General features: G+C 36.2%; 1 protein-coding gene across 1 annotated transcript in view; it reads right to left on the bottom strand.

Annotated features, from left to right (window-relative positions):
* Positions 1-19,119, bottom strand: part of SYNE2 (spectrin repeat containing nuclear envelope protein 2) — a 430,582-nt gene that overhangs the window by 366,348 nt on the left and 45,115 nt on the right. Inside the window, exon 2 of the mRNA XM_036734278.1 lies at positions 4,685-4,811. Within this exon, the coding sequence (XP_036590173.1) occupies positions 4,685-4,763 (79 nt within the window). The 5' untranslated portion in view covers positions 4,764-4,811. The remainder of the gene's footprint in view (positions 1-4,684; positions 4,812-19,119) is intronic.

The raw sequence follows: 19,119 nt of genomic DNA, 5'->3' as shown, positions 1-19,119 counted from the left end.
TAAATTCCTGGGAAAATTCTAAAAGTGTTCATTAATGGTTCACCTAGCAAAGGAAGTGCTAATTACAAAGAGCCAGTTTGGCTTCATCAAGGACAGGTCATGCCAGAGTAATTTTATTTCCTTTTCCATAGGATTATTAAACCGGTGAGTGAGAAGATTGCTATAGATATACTTTACCTAGATTTTAGCAAAACATTTGGCAAAGTATAGCATCCTATTCTTATATGACTATACATGGTTTAAATGATAATACAGTTAGACGGATGTGAACCTGGTTGAATGTCTCAATCAGGGAGTAGCTGTAAAAGATTCAATGACAAATTGGCAGGATGTCACCAGTGGAGTACTGCAGGGATCTGTACTTGATTCTGTGCTATTTAATACAATGTTAAATGTCAATGACTGGGATAAAGGCATAGAGAGCAAGTTATCAATTTGCAGATGACACAAAGTTGAGAACAAAAGTTAACACTTTGGCAAGTCAGGATTCAGAAAAATCTTACCAGAACAGAACACTGGGATGAATCTAAAAAGATTAAATTCAATTGAAAGAAATGTAAAGTCTAACATGTGGGTTTAAAAAATCAATTTTCCTAGTAGAAGATGAAGATATTTAGAGAATGGTATGTCTGAAAAATACGTAGGGGTCTTAGTGGACTACAAGGTCCATATGACTTCGCATTGTGATGTGACAGCTATAAAAGCTAATGTGATCTTAGTTACATGAAGAGAGGTATTGCTTTTAGGAACAAGGAAGTCTGTAAATATGCTTTCCTGGTTAGACCAGTCAGTCAATAAGCATTTATTAAGCACCATTACAAGACAGGCACATTTCTTATCAGCTGCACTGCTTTTGGACTTCTTAACACTTTTCCATCATGCCTTCCTGCCACATGAAACTTGTCACTGGAAAATCCCATTATCTTGCAAAATTGAATCAACCCTGATACTCATATCTCATCAGTATGTCATCATTCACCTTGTGTCCTTCTGATGAGACCCTCTGACAATGGTAAAGGGCAATACACCTGTGTCATATGAAGATAGATTAAAAGAATTGGGAAGTTTTGCCTGGAGGAAAGGCAACTCCAAGATGGCTGCTTTCAGGTGCTCAAAGAGCTATTATGTGGAAGAGAGATTAGATTTGTTCTGTTTGCCTGCATGAGGCAAACCCAGGAACAATGGGTGGAAGTTGTAAAGAGGTAAATTTAGGTTGGATATCAAGAAAACTTTCCAACAATTAGAACCATCCAAAAGTGGGATGGATTCCTCAGAAAATGTTTATTTCTTCCTCACTGAGGCTCTTTCAGCAGAGGATTATTGACCATTTGTTGGGTATGTTATAGGCATATAGGCATACTTTGGGTATGGATTGTGACACAGGGCCTCAAAGGTTCTTTGCAACTCTAAAATTCTGTAATTCCAGGGGAAATAATTCGTATTATGGTTAAGCTTTCATTCTACACTCAACGGAATATATTGTTAGCTAATCCATAGTTATCTGGAATAAATATTGCAGACTATATGCTACGTATCAACATGATTAGACCCCATCAATGATGTCAAACTCAAAGAAAAATGGGGGCCATTAATCCATACATAAGGATTCTTACAGGCCAATATTGACTTAATTTTAAAATGCAATGTTAGTTATGTTTCATTGTATTTTTATTTCTTTTATTAAACATGTCCAAATTATATTTTAATCTGGTTCAGCCCACCTTTAGGAGTATTGATGGGGGCCTATGGTCTGCATGCTTGACATCTCTGCTTTAAATTACAATTCAAATGTCACCCCCTCCAAGTTGCCTCTTTAATCAGGGATTCTTAACATTTTGGGTATGCATTAGACACCTCTGATATTCTAACGAAGCCCACAGAGCCTTTCTCAGAATACTGCTTTTAAATATATAAAACAAAATACATAGGTCTACAAAAGAAACCAAAAATTGACATGGTTATCAAAGTTTAAAAAAAAAAGTCCATGGACTCCAGGTTAAGAAGACCTGTCTTAAACCCCTGAGACTTTACCTGGGACTTTGTACCTCGCCTCTGCACTTGCCTTACATTATTTTGCACTTAAAATCTCCAAAATGACAAGGACTATCTAAACTTTCATCTACAGCTTTTGATGCAAGAGGACTGATGATGAGGCATGCTATCCCATCTGACAAAGAGGTAATGGATATAGGGTAGCAAGAGAGGATTTTGTTTTTGTTTTTTCGCAACCAATGAGGGAATTTGTTTTCCTTGACTATGCTTATTAATTAGGTATAGGGAATTAGTTCTTTTCTCCTCAATGAGAAGGTAGGGCATGATGAAAAGAAAATTAATTTCTGTCAATTAAAAAATGAAACACTAATTTTAAAAAAACTTATGTGCTTTGGGAGAGTGGGGAAACAAACAAATTTATGACTTTGGCAAAAAAAAAAAAAAGATTATCTGTTCTTTTTAATGGTTTCTTACCACCAAATACAGACTTGATTATACTTATGCATGTGGATACATAGAGAGATGAAGCTGTAACGAAACATTCACTAAATATAATCTAAAATCTATAAATTTTGTTTGTGAACTAATGCTAACCTTCCCATCCATTGATATAATTTGGTCATATTTACTACACATTTCCTCTTGATCAGTATTAAATTATATTTTTAAAGCTTTAATAGAAAAGTAAGCAGTAGCAAATTTAAAAATCATTTTACTCAGCTTAATAAGTAATTATTCAAATTCTGGAATAGATCTGTCATCTCTTAGGTGTAAGGGCATTATTGTTAAAAAGAGTTTCATTTTCCTAGTGCAGGGTTGGTTGCCAAAATGGCACCTAAAAAAAAGACCTGGTGACACCATTGTCTAATCTAAGTCCTATTGTCAAGAACTGTAGAAAGTATTCCTAAAACATTCATTGGAAATGCATTGGGATGAGGAAATAAATTGTAAATCTTCACTTACATTAACATATGCTGTTCCATGAGTTACTGCCCCACATTATATTGAAATCCAAGAAGCAGATATAATTAGAGATGATCAAAGAGATGCATAATCACTATCTTCATTCACTTCTGCTATCTTTCAGTTAATACAGAAGCTGTATTCTGTTTCTAAATATAACCCTGTATGCACTGACTTACTGAAAAATAATTTCTTCTTAAAAATTAATCTCTAACCAGTCCCATAACCATACATTTCAGCTGCTTTTATATTGTATTGTTCTGTGCAAATAGTAATTTAAAAGTCTTCTAGGTAGGGCACCATAGTTTTATATGTTAGAGCTGCTAAAAGTTAGTTGGCCTTTCTACCTCAAGGTGAAGATCTGGGTTAGATCAAAAGATTATCTAATTAGAGATTTAAAGTATTAGAAAGATACTCATTTTCTTCATTCTCACCACCAATAATTTGGAATTCATATTTTTTAAGTTATTGTGCATATGCTATAAGCTTTTTGGGTACTGTAGATATCAATCATCAACTTTTAAAAATAAACCAATGTGCGCAAACTTCACCTTCACACACACACAACAGAAGTTCTTAACCTTTTTGGTGTCATGAACCCCTTTGAAAATCTAGGGAAGCTTATGGAATCCTTTGATTGATTAGTTTCAGTTGTGCCCAACTCTTTGTGACCCCATTTGAGGTTTCCCTGGCAAAAATACTGGAATGATTTGCCATTTCTTTCTCCAATTCATTTTTACAGATGAGGAAAATGAGGCAAATAGGGTTAAGTGACTTTCCCAGGATCCCAGCTAATAAGGGTATGAGGCCAAATTTGAACCCAAGTCTTCCTGACTCCTGGCCTGGAGTTCTATCCACTATGCCACCTGGCTTCCCCTTCTTAGAATAATGTCTTCAAATGCATAAGATAAAAATCCATAGGATTAGGAAGTAAACAATTGGTATTGAAATAGAATTATCAACTATTTTTTTTAAAACAAGTTTATGGACCCCAGGTTAAGAACTCCTAAACTAGAGGGTGAAAGTCCTAAGAAAATGCTATAAAACTCATTTCTTCCATACTACACACTGTTTTATTTCCCAACAATCTGCTTCACCCAGACAGCCCAACTTTTCTGTCTGACCTTCATGTCAAAGATCTACTGGATGAAACAGGTAGCTAACAAGGAAACAAAACAAAGGCAGAGTTCTCTGTAGCTATTGAGCTCTCAAAACCACACAAATGTTGCCAACATTGCCGAGATGCAGGAAAAGACCAACCAAGTCTCTATAACTCTATTTTGTATAAATCCCAAATGGTTTAAAAGTACCCAAGTTATTAATATGGAATAAGTCTGTATTATTAAATTCCTGACTCAAATGTATTTTATAAACAGATGATATAAAACTTAATGTGAAAAAGGTAGAAAAAAGCAACAAAAAAGACAAGGAAACTATGGTAACAAGCTTTTCCTCTTTCAGTTAGAAAAAAATAACCAAATATATACAATGTACTTAGATTTTTCACTTCTTTTATCCGTTCCCCATTTCCCTAGTCAACTGTTACATAAATAACAGGCCTAAAGTACATTTAAAAAAAGTTTTATTATAAGGGCAAATTATAATCTCTGCACGTAGAGACAGTAATCAACATGGTAGCTACAAAACTCCTGAACAGAAAAAGAATAAGGTTTCCTAGGGTCCATTGGCTAAAACACAAGTAGATCCATCAAATACCCATTTAATTTACCTTGTAGTGAAAAGTGGAGATCATCGATGCCAGAAGAAAGTTGTTCATCTTTGGTAGGAGGCATAGGCCCAGATGCCATTCTTTAATGCTATGGAGATTATATCATGTCCCCCTTAGTTGAAGCAAACTGAAAGGAAAAGGGGAGAGGAGGAGAGATACATCAGTAACGTCAGTTCAGAATGTCTAGTTAAAATATGTACTACCAAATAAGCAAGAGAAAAGTCTCCTGTCTTGAAGAAACATTTTTTTTTCCTCTTAAGGTGTTTCCTTAGTTTATAGGGGGAAAGTGGCTACGCCTTCTTTTTATGATAATAATAATCCAGTTTTTGCCCTATGACTCTATTCATGTTCCCTGGAATTGCTGGCAGAACTCCCAAAAGAACTAGAATGTGGATTCTGAAATGACTTGTCATGAGAAGGAAACCCCAGCAATTAGAAAGATTCAAGTAGGTTGTCCAGGGGAAGTGATGTTAACATCAGCTGATAATATCTTTGGCTATTTTGGTTCTGTTCCCACTTCAAGGATTTTCATTAAAACATTGTATCTCATTGAATTCGTTTCTGGCTAAGTTGCTGTTACAATAGAAACAAATTCGGGAGAACTTGGGAAATGAAAGTAACAAAAAATGTTTCAGACAAAACTCTTTGCTCCTCTTCCCAAGGTCTTATTTTCTGTATTTGCATGTTCCTTTCCCTCCAAAACTAATCTCATCTTTAATTTAGTGTCAAATAATCTACTCCTCCCCACTCTGCCTTGTATGATCAGTTCTGACGCATAGCTAGCTTCATATACACAAAGTCAGTATTTATTATTCAGGAACACTTCTTCAGACACCAATAATTTGAAGCAAAACACAACTTAAGCCAATGCCAATAGCTAAGTAGAACTGAACCACTGAAATGTCTAACTGGCCATTTTCAATAATAAATGGGAAAAGTTATGTGTAATGATAATAATAAATTATATTATAAATATTATTATGAATAATAATATCGCACGCACAGAATTTGTTAAGAATGTTTCTAAAGGTTAGAACAGCATTGTGGTGTAATGAATAGAGAACTAGTGTTGTAGTGAGGATAGACCCAGGTTCAAATCCCACCTCTGACACATATGAGACTACATGACAATGGGCAAATCATTTAATCTCTCAGTACCCTGGGGCAATGCCCTAAATTGCAGACCAAGTGGTGACCTGCATTGATTGGTAGGAGGAATGGTTTTCTCAATGGGCATTCCCTATACCAATGAAATCATTGGCCAAAACAAAGAAAAAAGTTAGGTTTCCTCATTAGATGTGCTCAGAGGTAATTAAAATTCTAAAGAACATTTTCTGCAAGCTGTTTGGTGGTAAGGGGTACATAATATAATAGAATATAAGTTCTGAGGATTCGGACCCTCTAAGGTTAGGGACCATTTTTATTTTGTCTCTGCATTAATGACACTTAACACAATGCCTGGTACCATATCTGGTAACACAGTGTTTGGTAAGAAATGCTTACTCAACAATAAATACTTATTCAATTAAACAGGGAAGAGGAGTAAAAAAAAAAAAAGCTTTATTTATTTTGTTTTCAGACTTTTTTTGAAGAAGATGTTAAAAATCCAAACTACTAACAAGAACACATCTTAAATTCAGTGGGGTATTTTGTTTTACTGTCACTGGTATTTAAATTGAATATTCAAATGGTACATCTTTATGTTTAGCAACATCAGAGTTGGAATTATGCATTAATACACTAATTAATATTCCTTGATATCAATGCTACAATTATAAAAAGTCACCAGTCATTGAAATTTCACTTTAAGAAAAAAGTGTACCACTAGTTTTTTGGGGGGATTTGGGTTTTTTGGGGGGGGAGGGTCTTTTTTTTTTTTGAGATGAAGTTTTCCTATCTTGCCCAGGCTGGAAGGGCAGTGACCACTATATTCATGATTCAATTCCACTGCTTGCTGATTAGCATGGAAACTTTGACCTAGTCCAATTCTGACCTGCGCCAATTTGCCCTTCCTTATGCAGTCTAGCACCCCCTCCATGCCAGGAGCTCACTATATTGGTAGTGTGGACATTTAATGATCTTTAGACCATTACAGCTTGGAACTCCCAAACTCAAGCAATCTATCAGCCTCAGTAGAAGGAACCACAGGCCTTCACCACACCAAAACTAGCCAGTGTGTCATTAATAGTGGGACAAGGATCCTAATGCCAACCTTTTATCCTAAGTTACTTAAAACAATGTAAAGAAACAAACTAGAGAAAAGGTTTTCATTTTATTTGTGCTTCATCTTCTTCATAAGAAATTAAGAATAGTACAGAAAAATCCATTTATATAGTTTCTCACAAGATCAAGAAACTTTTTTCATCAGGGCTTATATGTGAGTTTTTTCTGATGACAGAAGAGAATTCATTTTTCTATGTAAATTGCAAAACACAAATATGAACTTCTTTAAAGTATTAAGACAGCAAGAAAACATTTATGATCTAAAATTACATGTCTGCATTTTTAAAGCAGTATGCTAAGGAAGTTTTTTTCTTCTTAACCTCCAATCAATGGAACTTTACTAGCACACAGATCACTAAAAAACAATTCTGTTGAGAAAGATATCCAAAGTAAAAGTAAACTGTAAATGGCTGAAAGCAACTGGAAATGGTATGTTTAAAATCCAGGTCTCAACCTCAGTAGAATTACGTATCTAATAGCCATACTGCAAAGGACATGAGAATCTAATTATAGGTCATCAAGCCATCGTCGATGACTTGCTATTTCTCCACAATAATTGTTCCTGGTGTTAGAATGTAGGGAAAGGAATGAGCTGACCTCTCCAAAGAGTTGGCCAACCATATAGAGCCTATTAAAAACTGGTAGAGTACAGCAACTGAAAACTTTATCAGGTTTCTCAAAACTGTGACTAGAGAGACTAAATGGGCAGTGTAAGATTGCGCCAAGCAGTTAGCATTAGTCATAGGGGTACTCTAATCAGCTAAAATCCCCAGAGGACTATCCTAATTACTTGTGCTCTGCCTGTCCTTTGAGAAATATCATTCTAAAAGTGAAGAATAATGGGGGCTGCTTCCTTATGTAGAAATAATGGTTCCCTCTATTTACTCATGGTAAATGAGGTTCTGACAGCTCTACTTCTCTTCTTGAAATAAAAGTTCACCACAATACACCAAGTTGCTATAAACTGTGGAGTTTGAATTTCAATAGATCTTGCAGTTAACATATCCTATTGTTTAAAACTGAGTCAACCACACTAATATAGAGAGCTCTTTCTGATTTCAAGATCAAAACGGTTAATCTGCATTGTTGTATTTAACAAAATCCATGGAAAAATATGGTATAAGTTTAATGGCATGAACTACTTTGAAACAAATGTGGTTAGCTTACACAATATGATTTGATAGACTTGTAATTTTTTGAAACCTGGGAAAACTATATTTCTGTTTTTACAGAATAGTTCTAAAATATCATTTGGGGTTATGACTGAAATACATCTATTTTCAATCTTGAAAATGTAGGAAAAGTAGACCTGGAATACAGGAAGTATACATTTCATGTCAGTTTCTCTACTTTTTTTGTTACATGAACTGTCTTAAATCTTCATTATGAAGGTGATAATGTGTAAAGACTGACCTAATGCCTCAAAGTTTCTGAGTTCCACAGAAATTGCTAGAAAAAAATTTGATAGCAACATTTTGCTAGCTAAAGAGTTTTCCATGGCTAAGTCCTTCACAATCTAGAAGTATTAGAAAAAGACACTATCTGTGGAAATAAAGTTCACATCTTTGGTACTCAAAATGATGATTAAGGGATGACAAAAAAAAAGCCAGGAGATATTTTATTTTGATGTTTTTCAGACATGTATTTAATAATATGATGATTAAAATGGTCTTTAAGCAATTGTAGCTTCATTAATTGAGAGCCCTTACTTGTTAATTTTCCTATTTTTCTATAGAATCACTGTTATTTACAATCCACCCAGGACTTCTGAAGGGTTTCTGTCCCTTAGCCAGGGCCCCAAAGTGTAAACAATGGACTTGTCCTAGCAACACATTGCTATTATTATTTGATATACTCAGAAGGGCCTCCCAACAAAAAATTTTGTGGTACTTATGCAACCAACTTCTAGATGTTCTTTTAATGATTTTTTTCCTAATAATTCTTTTACAAGATGACTAGGGACCATTCCAAGCATCCCTATAGGCCTGCTCCAGATCTTGTTAAAGTTGCCAAACAAACACAACAATAACAACTACAAAGCAGACCTAAGAACTCAAAAAGTACATCCATGTAAGGCTATTTAGTGTAAGAACAATAATATAAAAGACTCTTTAAAACTTCTAAGTGCATTACTTAAGATCATAGTAAAAAAAAAACCTGATTATAAAAATAATTTATATTTTTATAACCTTCACTGCTCTCTATTTGAGCCTCACAACAAGCCTGAGAGGTAGTGCAGTTGAGGAAAATGAAGTTCAAAAAGATCAAATGACTTGCCCAAAGTCACATCACTATTACATGATAAAACTAGGACTATAGATCAGGTTTTGTGGAGTCGTTTTGGATAAGGATTAAACTAGATGTCCACTGAGGTTCCTTCCAACTGTAAAATTCTGTGATTCTATAATTATACCACTTTAACTTTGGGCAAGCAAGAAGAGGTTAAATTATGTTCATTAATTCAAGAAAGTAGGAAAGTACACTTGTAGAAATATTTCCAGGAATTATTAATTTTTTAAAAAAATTTACTGCCCAAAAGATTTTGCTTAATTTTTCTGAAAAAAAAAACAATATATGTAGTTTGTAATATTCAAGTCAGTGAATATCCATATGTGGCATACTATAATGGCCAGAAATAATTAATTTGAAATCAGGAAGAAGTGGGTTTGAAACTTGCCTCAGACACTAGCTGTGGGACACTAGGCAAGTCTCTTAATCTCTCAATCTCAGTGCTCTGATCTGTAAAATAGAAGAAATGATAACACATATCTTAGAAGGTTATTCTAAGGATCAAATAGGCTAATATATGTAAAGTGCTTTTAAAATGTTAGTTATCATGTAAAATGCTAGGAATTAGGTGTATTTGATAGAAAGATACATATTTGATAAAGAGATACCAAAGAATCACGGGATTTGATGCTAGAAATTATCTTAGACACCATCCTGTCCAACTCCCTTATTTTATAGATCAGTGGCAGTGGCACCCTGGAATCAGTTCTAACCAGCTCAGAATGGTAAAAAAAGAATTGTTAAAGCCAATTATTAAATCTTCAGTGTGAGCATTTGCTCAGACGACACTACAAATCAAGGCTTGATTTGTCTTGTTAATTGTTTAAACTTAAGAAAGTGATGAAGAAAATGTTAATAATTCAGATCATACTTAAAAGGAAAGTGAATGTACATTTGTTTTACAGAGAACTTGATGCTAAACATTTGCAAGCACATCCCTGAGACCCAAAGCACTGGAAATAAATGTCTGAGACGTAATTTCAGCTGAGGTCTTTTGACTCCAAATCTAGCCCAGTTCCCGTTGCACTATGCTGCTTCTGCCTTTGCTACTTTTAGAATTCAAGTACATACAGGAACCACCAAACCATATAGATATTTTTTCAGTTTTAAACTAAGAGCATCTTATATACGATGGTTCTCTGGGAGGGGAAGGAGAAATGATACTAAAGGAAATTAGAATGATGTAAAAAAGACATCAATAAAACTTATTTTAAAAACGAAGCATTGATTTGATGATGGAATTTGTAACATCCTCACTAAATAAACAAACAAACAAAAGGTAGATATAAAGGAGGTTTAACTTAAAACTATAAGCCACAAGGCAAAATGTATAGTGTTTGACTCATTCGGGAAGATGCGGGTTTAAATTCCATCTCCGACATTTACTAGCTGTGGAACCAAAGACAAGTCACTTAATTCTCTGTACCAATTTCCCCACCGGGGATTTGGAAATAATAACACCTAGAGTATGTATTTCATAGGGCTATGAGGCTCAAATGAGAAAATATATGTAGAAGGCTTCTTTGTGAGGACCTTCTTTGTAATTCAAAGTTAACAGCAATGTATTTCTAGAACTAGTTTATCATTTACACTTAAGGGCCCCAGTTAAGGGGAGGAAAATCCTTTAGAAATATGGCAAACACATTGTAAACATGAGGACTATCAACCTTCAGTGTAAATTCAAACAACCTGTGAAAAAAAGCAGTTGGTAACCTTTTGAAAGCCTGGCTCTTTCAGGTCATATGTTTACTCTTAAAAGACATATGATTATTACAGGTGTTTCTTATGCCTCCCAGAAGCTGACTGGGGAAAATAAATCAGGAAGGCCACAGGAAAAGCAGGAAATCTCTGGAGGCATAGCCAGGGGTATGCTGGTAAATGTTTAACAACTGACTCTCCCAGGGGAAAAAAAAAAGTACCCATGACACATTTTTAACTTTAATCTGCATTGTTAACATTTTTCTATTACTTTCTTAAGTCTAGATGATTAAAACAATATATCAAGTCCTGGTTTGTCTTGTTTGCTTATTTTTCAGGTATAAATGCTCACACTGGAAATTTACTGAAGAATTGGTTAAGAGCTAGCTCCAGCACACCTCTACAATTAAATATTTCCCAGCATCCTTGAGGTACCTTTTCTCTTTGCCCTTGAAGTAACTTTCAGTCCACTATTCAACTCTATTCTCTCCATGTGTCCAGAGCTAGGAGTATTTTGAGACTGGAAGCCCTTGTTGGAGCAGGTGACCCTCAGCCACCTGATGCTTATGGTACCTGCCATGGCCACAGAGATGCTGTGGCTCCAGCCACATTGAGTAACATAACAGACAAGCTGAGGAGAACCTGACAAACTGTAGTGATCATGGCAGAGATCTGGATAAGAACCAGAGCATTCAGGAAGTAATGCTGACCGGCAAACTGAGAACTGACCGGAAGAAGACAGAACAGGATTGGCAGCTGCTCTGAACCCCCAACCATTCCTCAGAATTGCCCTGAGAGAAAGCAATCCCAAAGCCCAATGCTTCCCTATTCTCTCTAATTATTACTGGTAGAACTGATCTTACTGAATTACAAACATAAAACACCAAAAGATACAGGTCTGGATTTTTAATTTTTTAATTTCTCATCAAAGTGTATATTTGATACTGATAGGCAAACAGTGCAGAACTCATAATGACTCTGATCCATATCTTTAAATAAGAAAATGACAATGTTTGCTAACAATGCTAAAATATTTTGCATGATAGTGAAATAATACATATAAATGTAGAAGTTGATAGAGGAACATTTTTTAAAAGCATGTTGTGGATATGTATGAACCAGGTGCACACTTGGAAGCATTAACAATCTACAGAAAAGTAAATGTAAATTAATTAACTAGGTAGAGAGTATGTTAAATAATTTGGCTATTAAATCATACTACCCTTAATAATAATAGTAATGCTAGCATTTATATAGTGCTTTAAGGTCTGCAAAGCTCTTAACCTACCTCCCTTGATCCTCACAACAATCCTGTGAGGTAAGTGTTATTATCATCCCCATTTAACAGATGAGGGAACTAAGGTTGAAAGAGGTTAAAGTGACTTCCCATGCGCACATAGCTAGTAAGTGTGTGAGGCCGGACTTGAACCCAGGTCTTCCTGACTCTAGCTCCAGTACTCTATCCACCATGCCATCCAGTTACCACAGGTCACCAGGTAAATGGCTTTATCAGGGGATATCCAGTGTGGGTTTGATGGCTTTCCCAAGGGCTTCAGAGTTGCCATGCTCAACAGAGGACTTCTAGTCAGTAAAATCCCCACTTCATGGGCCAGAGATCACACAGTTTGTGGCACATGGATGTTGGCCTGAAGGTCAATATAGATCTAGGAGTATGATGTAGAATCTGCTTTACAATTTCTAAAATAGAAAATCTCATTTCTGCTCTGATGCCCTCACCCAAACATAGGACACCTTCTGCTCAAAACTGACCCAAACCAAACTCAAACGATTCATTTTTAATAGTCACTTGATCTATGAAAACAGTAAAACAGCTCTTAAAAAGCTGGTAAAAACTGTAAAGAAGCCAAGAGGCAGCTGATCAGGAAAAACCCGATCTCCCTCTCTCTGATCCTCCCATCCACCCTCATTGTATGGGGGAAAAGGTTAGGGAGGAGGTGCATGCTTGGAACCCATTGAGATTTGCTCTGCAACAAGCAAAGAGAGCAGAGAGGAAAATTCACTAGGGTTTAGTATTGGTGTCTCTCCAGATCCATCTCACCCAAGCCAGGGAGTTTCCTGGGAGATGCCTGTTCTATTCAACCTCATTCCAGTGAGGTCTCTGGCTGCCTATCTTATATCCCCAGTAGAGTAAAGAATATAATAGGTGCTGAGAAAGGCATGAACAAAATGTTTAGAAACTTCAGAGGAATAAGAGAGAACTTCTGAAAGGGAGTGAGGAGAGGACCCAAGGAGATTTCATGGAAGAAGTTGTATTTGAGGTAGACCTGGATGGATGGTCAGGATTTCAGTAGGCAGGGTAAGGAGAGACATTCAAAGGTAAAAGTATGACAAGAAAAATGTACAGAGGCAAAAAAGTACAGGGCACATTAAGTTTGTCTGGACATATGATATCACTGATATAGGGAATTTCTAGTATGGAACTTCTTTCTACCCTTGTAGATTATCCACTGTTCTGCAATTTACAATTTAAAAAGTTGCTTGAGACCATGAGAGATTAGGTGACTTGACCAGGTACAAAGTCAGTATGTGTCCAAGAGGACATGTGAACTCAGGTCTTCCTGACTCAGGTCACCACTTGATTCACCATGCCACACTGCTGTTCATACCCACACACACACACACATACACACACACACACACAAATAAAGTTTGTATATGTTGTAAACTAATTTGTAATCTCATATTCATTGTTAATAATTATGGTATACATGACAGTAAACATGTAAATCATACCAGAGTTATGCTACAGTCACCATGAAAAAGAGCTTCACACAAGGACACCAAAAGAAATCCTCACAATTCGTTATATTATTTTGTCCCAAAAAAATCTGACAATAAATCCAATCAATATTGCTCTGACGTCTAATGCTAACAACAGAGATTGTCTTGAATAATTAGGACATTCTTTAACTGAACTCTTCCTGAGTTGCACCCTGTCTATCACTGCCCTGTCTTGTTCCTCAAGTGATAGGGACGGTGATGGTGTCTAGACCATGTTGAATTTGAGATGCCACACTTGAATCTTCAGATGGACATGCCCAGAAGACACTTCAAAATATAGGCCTGGAATTCAGGCCAAGAATCAGTTTTGAAGATAAAGGTTCATTCACATATTAGTTGATGGTTTAATTCAGAGTACCAGATGAATCAGATAAGAGCAGAAAGAGAAGAGGGAATGGAAATGGAATGGAAAGCTGAATGATGCCTAAATATGGAAGGCAGAAGAAGAAAACAGTGCTAACAATGGTAGCAAAATGATCAGGCAGAGAAATAGGAAAACAGAAAGAATCCAGAAAAAACAAACTATCAATAAAGAAGGAGTCATCAATTGTGACAAATGCTACAGAGAAATTCAGGAGGATGAGAAGTGAGAAGGGCTCGTTGGATTTGGTGATCAGGTGGTCCTGAATGTCTTTGAAAGAGCAGTTCCTTCACAATGGGAATGGAAACTAGAATGCAAAGGGTTAAGTAATGGGTAAAGAGAAAGTAAAGAAACAGGGGCAAATACTATTGTGTCAAGAAGTCTGGAAAGGAAGAGAAAGAGGATGGCAGCTCAAACGAATAGCTGGGTCAAGGCAAGGGTTTTTCAGTTCAATTCAACATACATTTATAAAATGCCTGGAATGGAAGACATATGCATAGACTGATGAATAAAAAAGGCTGAAGATAAAAGAGAGTGGCATGTTATATAAAAACCGAGCTGATATGGTTGATGCCAAAGGAAACGAGAAAAGAGGTGGAGAAACTAGCTTTGAAAACAGAATTTCTTCCCCCCAGACAGGAAAGAAAGAAAAGAAGATGGTTAAAGATAGAGATAAATTTTGAGATAGGAGAGAGTCAATGAAGCAAAACTTCTTCAAAGTGAGTAGTAGAAGCCTGGAGATGGTAGAAAGAGAAGCTTTGGAGAGTAGGATAGATAGTAAATTCAGAGATAAAAACAAGATTGTCAGTAAGAATGGGGGACAGCTAAAGTTACATAGCATAAATGTGAAGTAGTCCCAAGCAGCATAATTTTTAAAAAACCGAACATTTTAGTGATGTCTTTTTGTCTCTATCTCCATGTTCATTTTTTACCCACCCTTACTTGTGACAAAGAAAATTATCAAGTATTTATGCAACAACATCTGATAAAAAAAAGCTTATATAAACTGATAGGGAAGTGATCAGGACCAGGAAAACAATATGTGAAATGACTACAGCAATGTAAACAGAAAAAAACCAGTAAGATGAAAATGAACTGTGCATAATTATACTTACAAGCTTGGCTAGGGAAGAGTTGAAAAACTGTCAAGACATGATTGACATGTTGATTGGTTTTGCTAAGCTGCCTTTGTTTTCTTTTTTTAAATCTTTGTTGCGAGGGATGGCTCACTTGGTATTGGAAGGAAGAGGATATATGAAGAAATTCATGTGATGTAACAACAAATGACATCAATAATTTTTAAAAATCTAATGCACAGACTATTTCTGACAGTCTTTAAAATGTTATCCTAGTGGTCTGGAAGTATGATTCATTATCTATTCTCTAGGGTCTTCACCGATTTTTCAGTTACTCAGAGGTCAATTTCATTTTAGTGATCTTGTCATTTACATTTTTGTAGGCATTGTGTATACCTTTCTCTTGGTTCTGCCTTAATTGATATGCCTCAGATCATACGTTATCTTGCTACTGCAGAATTTTCTCCAACAACAGTGGGCAGCCTGGAAGCAGGAGAAGGAAACATAGACGACGAAAGATGATGTTCTGAGGACTGGCCTGCTATCAGCCTCAGTATGATGATGCTGGAGAATCAGGGAGGATTTGAGAAAAACTTTCTGGCCCAAAGATTTTTTTAAATCTATAATAAAATCGCTCAATGTTGAAGTTGTAGGTTTTAAAAAATACAATTTTAAGATTTACAGTTTTATTTTTTATTTATCTTACAGATTTATTGTTTTACAGAACAAGACCATAGAAGATAAGAATTGCTGGCCTTTACATACATTTTAAAGTTAGCAAAGCATTTTATATACATCATTTCATTTGGGTCTCACAACAACTCTATGAAGTAGATACTAAAGGTATTACAGTTTCCATTTTACAGGGAGGGGAAACAGAGGCCCAGAGAGGTTAAGTTACTCGCTCATAGCCACACAGCTAACAAGCAGACAAAGAAGATTTCAATCTAGGCTTTCCTAATTCTAAGTATAACATACCACCCACTACACCACCCTGTTTCCCATCAAATCTGCCTGATGCCCCCTCAGTGCCTTAGCATCTTCTCACCAATTAAAGGTTCTGTAAAATGAGATTTTGCTGCATTAAGCTGGTGAGGTTGGCAAAAGGGGCAATGATAGCTACTTAGAAAATAATAATGGCTGGCATTTATAATGCACTTAGTGTACAATTACCTCTTTTGTGCCTCACACTAACCCTATCCCTGTTTTACAGATGAAGAAAATGCCCAAGAACAAAGAGCTTAATTGACGTATCTCAAGTCCCACAGCCATGAGGTGCGATCTATGGGATTCTAACCCAGGTCTCTCCTGACTCCAGAGCTAGCGCTCTTCCCTTTGTGCTACACTGTCTTGGTAGATATTTATATAGTATTGCAGTTTATAAAGCACTTTGCATAAAGTAGGCATTCAAAAAATATTTGTTGAATTGAATCGAGTGTATTTAATAGACACCATTATAACAACCACATTAGTATCATGTACCTGATTATGAAGGAATGTGGAGTTCAAGGAGCCACAGAAGGTCAATGGGCTCTACGCTGAAGGCAGAGACCCAGGAGAGGCCGAGTTGTAGGAATCCTGCCAAATCATCTGCAAATCACTGAGAATTACTTTGAGAAATTACTTCATTGGCTATTCGCTTAATAACAACAATAATTTAGACAGCATTTCATAATTCTCAAAGGGTTTTCAAAGACGATATTTAGATGGTAGGGGCAGCTAGGTGGCACAGTGGATAGAGCACCAGCCCTAGAGTCAGGAAGACTCCTCTTTATGAGTTCAATCAGACCTCAGACACTTACTAGCTGTGTAACGGTGGGCAAGTCACTTAACCCTGTATGCTTTAGTTCCTTATCTGCAAAATGATCTGGAGAAGGAAATGGCAAACCACTCCAGCACCTTTGCCAAAGAAAATCCCAAATAGCGTCATCAAGAGTTGAACATGACTGAAACAACTGAACAACAAAATTTAGATGGCAATTTGCAAAGCACATCAACCATTTCACATTTTATATACAGCAACTGGGAGAGAGATGTTTGTTCAAGATATTTCACATATGGCACCAGTGTGTCCAAATCTTGGAGTCTTCAAGCCAAGAGTCAGGGAGTACTACCTTACCCTACATATGTATACACATCTACATGTAAGTATGCATTTGATATATGGATATGTTGATATTTACACATGTACAGATATGTATATCTCTTAGTGCTTCCTAGCTATTGATCTAGATTGTGGAACAGATATCTTGCCAGGGCCCAGGCTTATAAGATACTATCTGGCTGTCCCCATACCCTGTCTTTTGCTCCAAATCCATTATCCCTCTCCCTCCCACTAGAACCCTCCCCTTGCCAATGCCTCTTAATTTACTGTCTTTCATTCATTACATTCATATGTAAGCTTCTTGAACTGTCTCCAGTTGGCTTGTATTTGTAACCTCACAGCTTGGTACAGTGGGTAGCACATACTAACCACTTAATAAATGTTCGAGCTATGTAAATATACATATACAATGTATACACGTGTATTCATTTGTATTCAAAATGAGATTCTTCTGTATTATGTTGGCGAAATTTACAAAGAAAGAAAATTGATCCTTTACATAGTAATAATAGCTCATCTTTATTTAGTCATTTTAGTTTACAAAATATCCTTGTAAACCTTGCCAGAACAACTCCATAAAAAATCAACAAAACTATAATTAGAAGGAGGGATTGAATCCCTCCCTCTCCTGCTACTAAAATGACAGATAACTAAGATAACATGCTAAGATATCCCTCTCTGGATATTGATGCTCCCACCCTCTGACAGCTTGCAGTTACCCATGCCAAATGCACAGGTGGGAATTCATTGACCATGTAAATTTAAGCTTCCTCAAATTCCTTGCTGGATTTCATAGCAGCTTCTTAATGTAAAATTCCAATTTCCATTTGTCCTGAAAATCACTATTTTAGAGCATTACCCTGTTCCCAATCTGTAAAAATGAGATTTTGTTGCTATTTGCAGGATTGGAGTAGTGCTATACTCTTTTACAGAGACTATAAAGGTGATAAGGTATCACACCAAGGGAGATAACAAATGCTTCATAAAATAGTTGTGTGACTGCACCCTAATCCTAGAAGTACTTGTTGCCAAATTTCTTAAGTAATGTAATTGTAATAACACTTTTTAAAATGTTTCTGTTGGATAACATTTCCTCATTGAAGAAGCATGTGCTCCCTTCACACAACCAAAGCAAGTTCTCACTTCCAGCAGAACATTCAAATGAAATATTTCTTAATGTGATTTGCTTGCCAATGAACATCTTTTAACAGCCAAAAGCATTTTGGTTGCTGGAATCTTGTTTCAGGAATGGGCTATTTATTTAAGGAAACATTTGCCAATTTTAGCAGGAATTGAAGAGGTGACACACTATGAAAAGTAGGCAAATTCATAGTGGTGAAGACAATATTGGAGGCTCTATAACCTGGTCAATTTGACTTTACCAGCAGAGACCCTGGGACTGATGTGTAGCTCATGAATCCATTTTCCCTCTTCAGCAAGTAGTATTGGCTTTACAGAATTAATCCACTCTCCACCTTTCCAAACACAGATTGGTTTTGTATTGTAATGACTGGCTTCCAAATTTTGCCATCACTACAGGCCTACAATTGCCCAGCTCTATGTGTTTAAATTGGCAGCAGAATTTGGCCTATGAAGCTGACTTATCATCATTACATAGGCTAAGCATCACAACCACAATCGATATAGATGTGATGCTAGTTCCAGGCAAAATACTTTTTACATTTCTTATTGGCAAAATGCTTCAGGGCTTATCATTCACATGAAAGGAACAATTTTCAGCTTCCTACAAAGACGACTTACCCAACAGAAGAATCCAGGCTAGATAAATAGACTGGGGGGTGAGAGGGTGGAGATGGAACATACTATACAAGTCAGTCTGTGCAATCTATGAATCACAATTCAGGGCATAAATGAGTTGCTC

Source organism: Trichosurus vulpecula, chromosome 8 (genome assembly GCF_011100635.1).
Source record: "Trichosurus vulpecula isolate mTriVul1 chromosome 8, mTriVul1.pri, whole genome shotgun sequence".
NCBI lineage: Eukaryota > Metazoa > Chordata > Mammalia > Diprotodontia > Phalangeridae > Trichosurus > Trichosurus vulpecula.
Note: the sequence above shows the minus strand (reverse complement) of the source record. Positions and strands in the feature narration are given on the sequence as shown.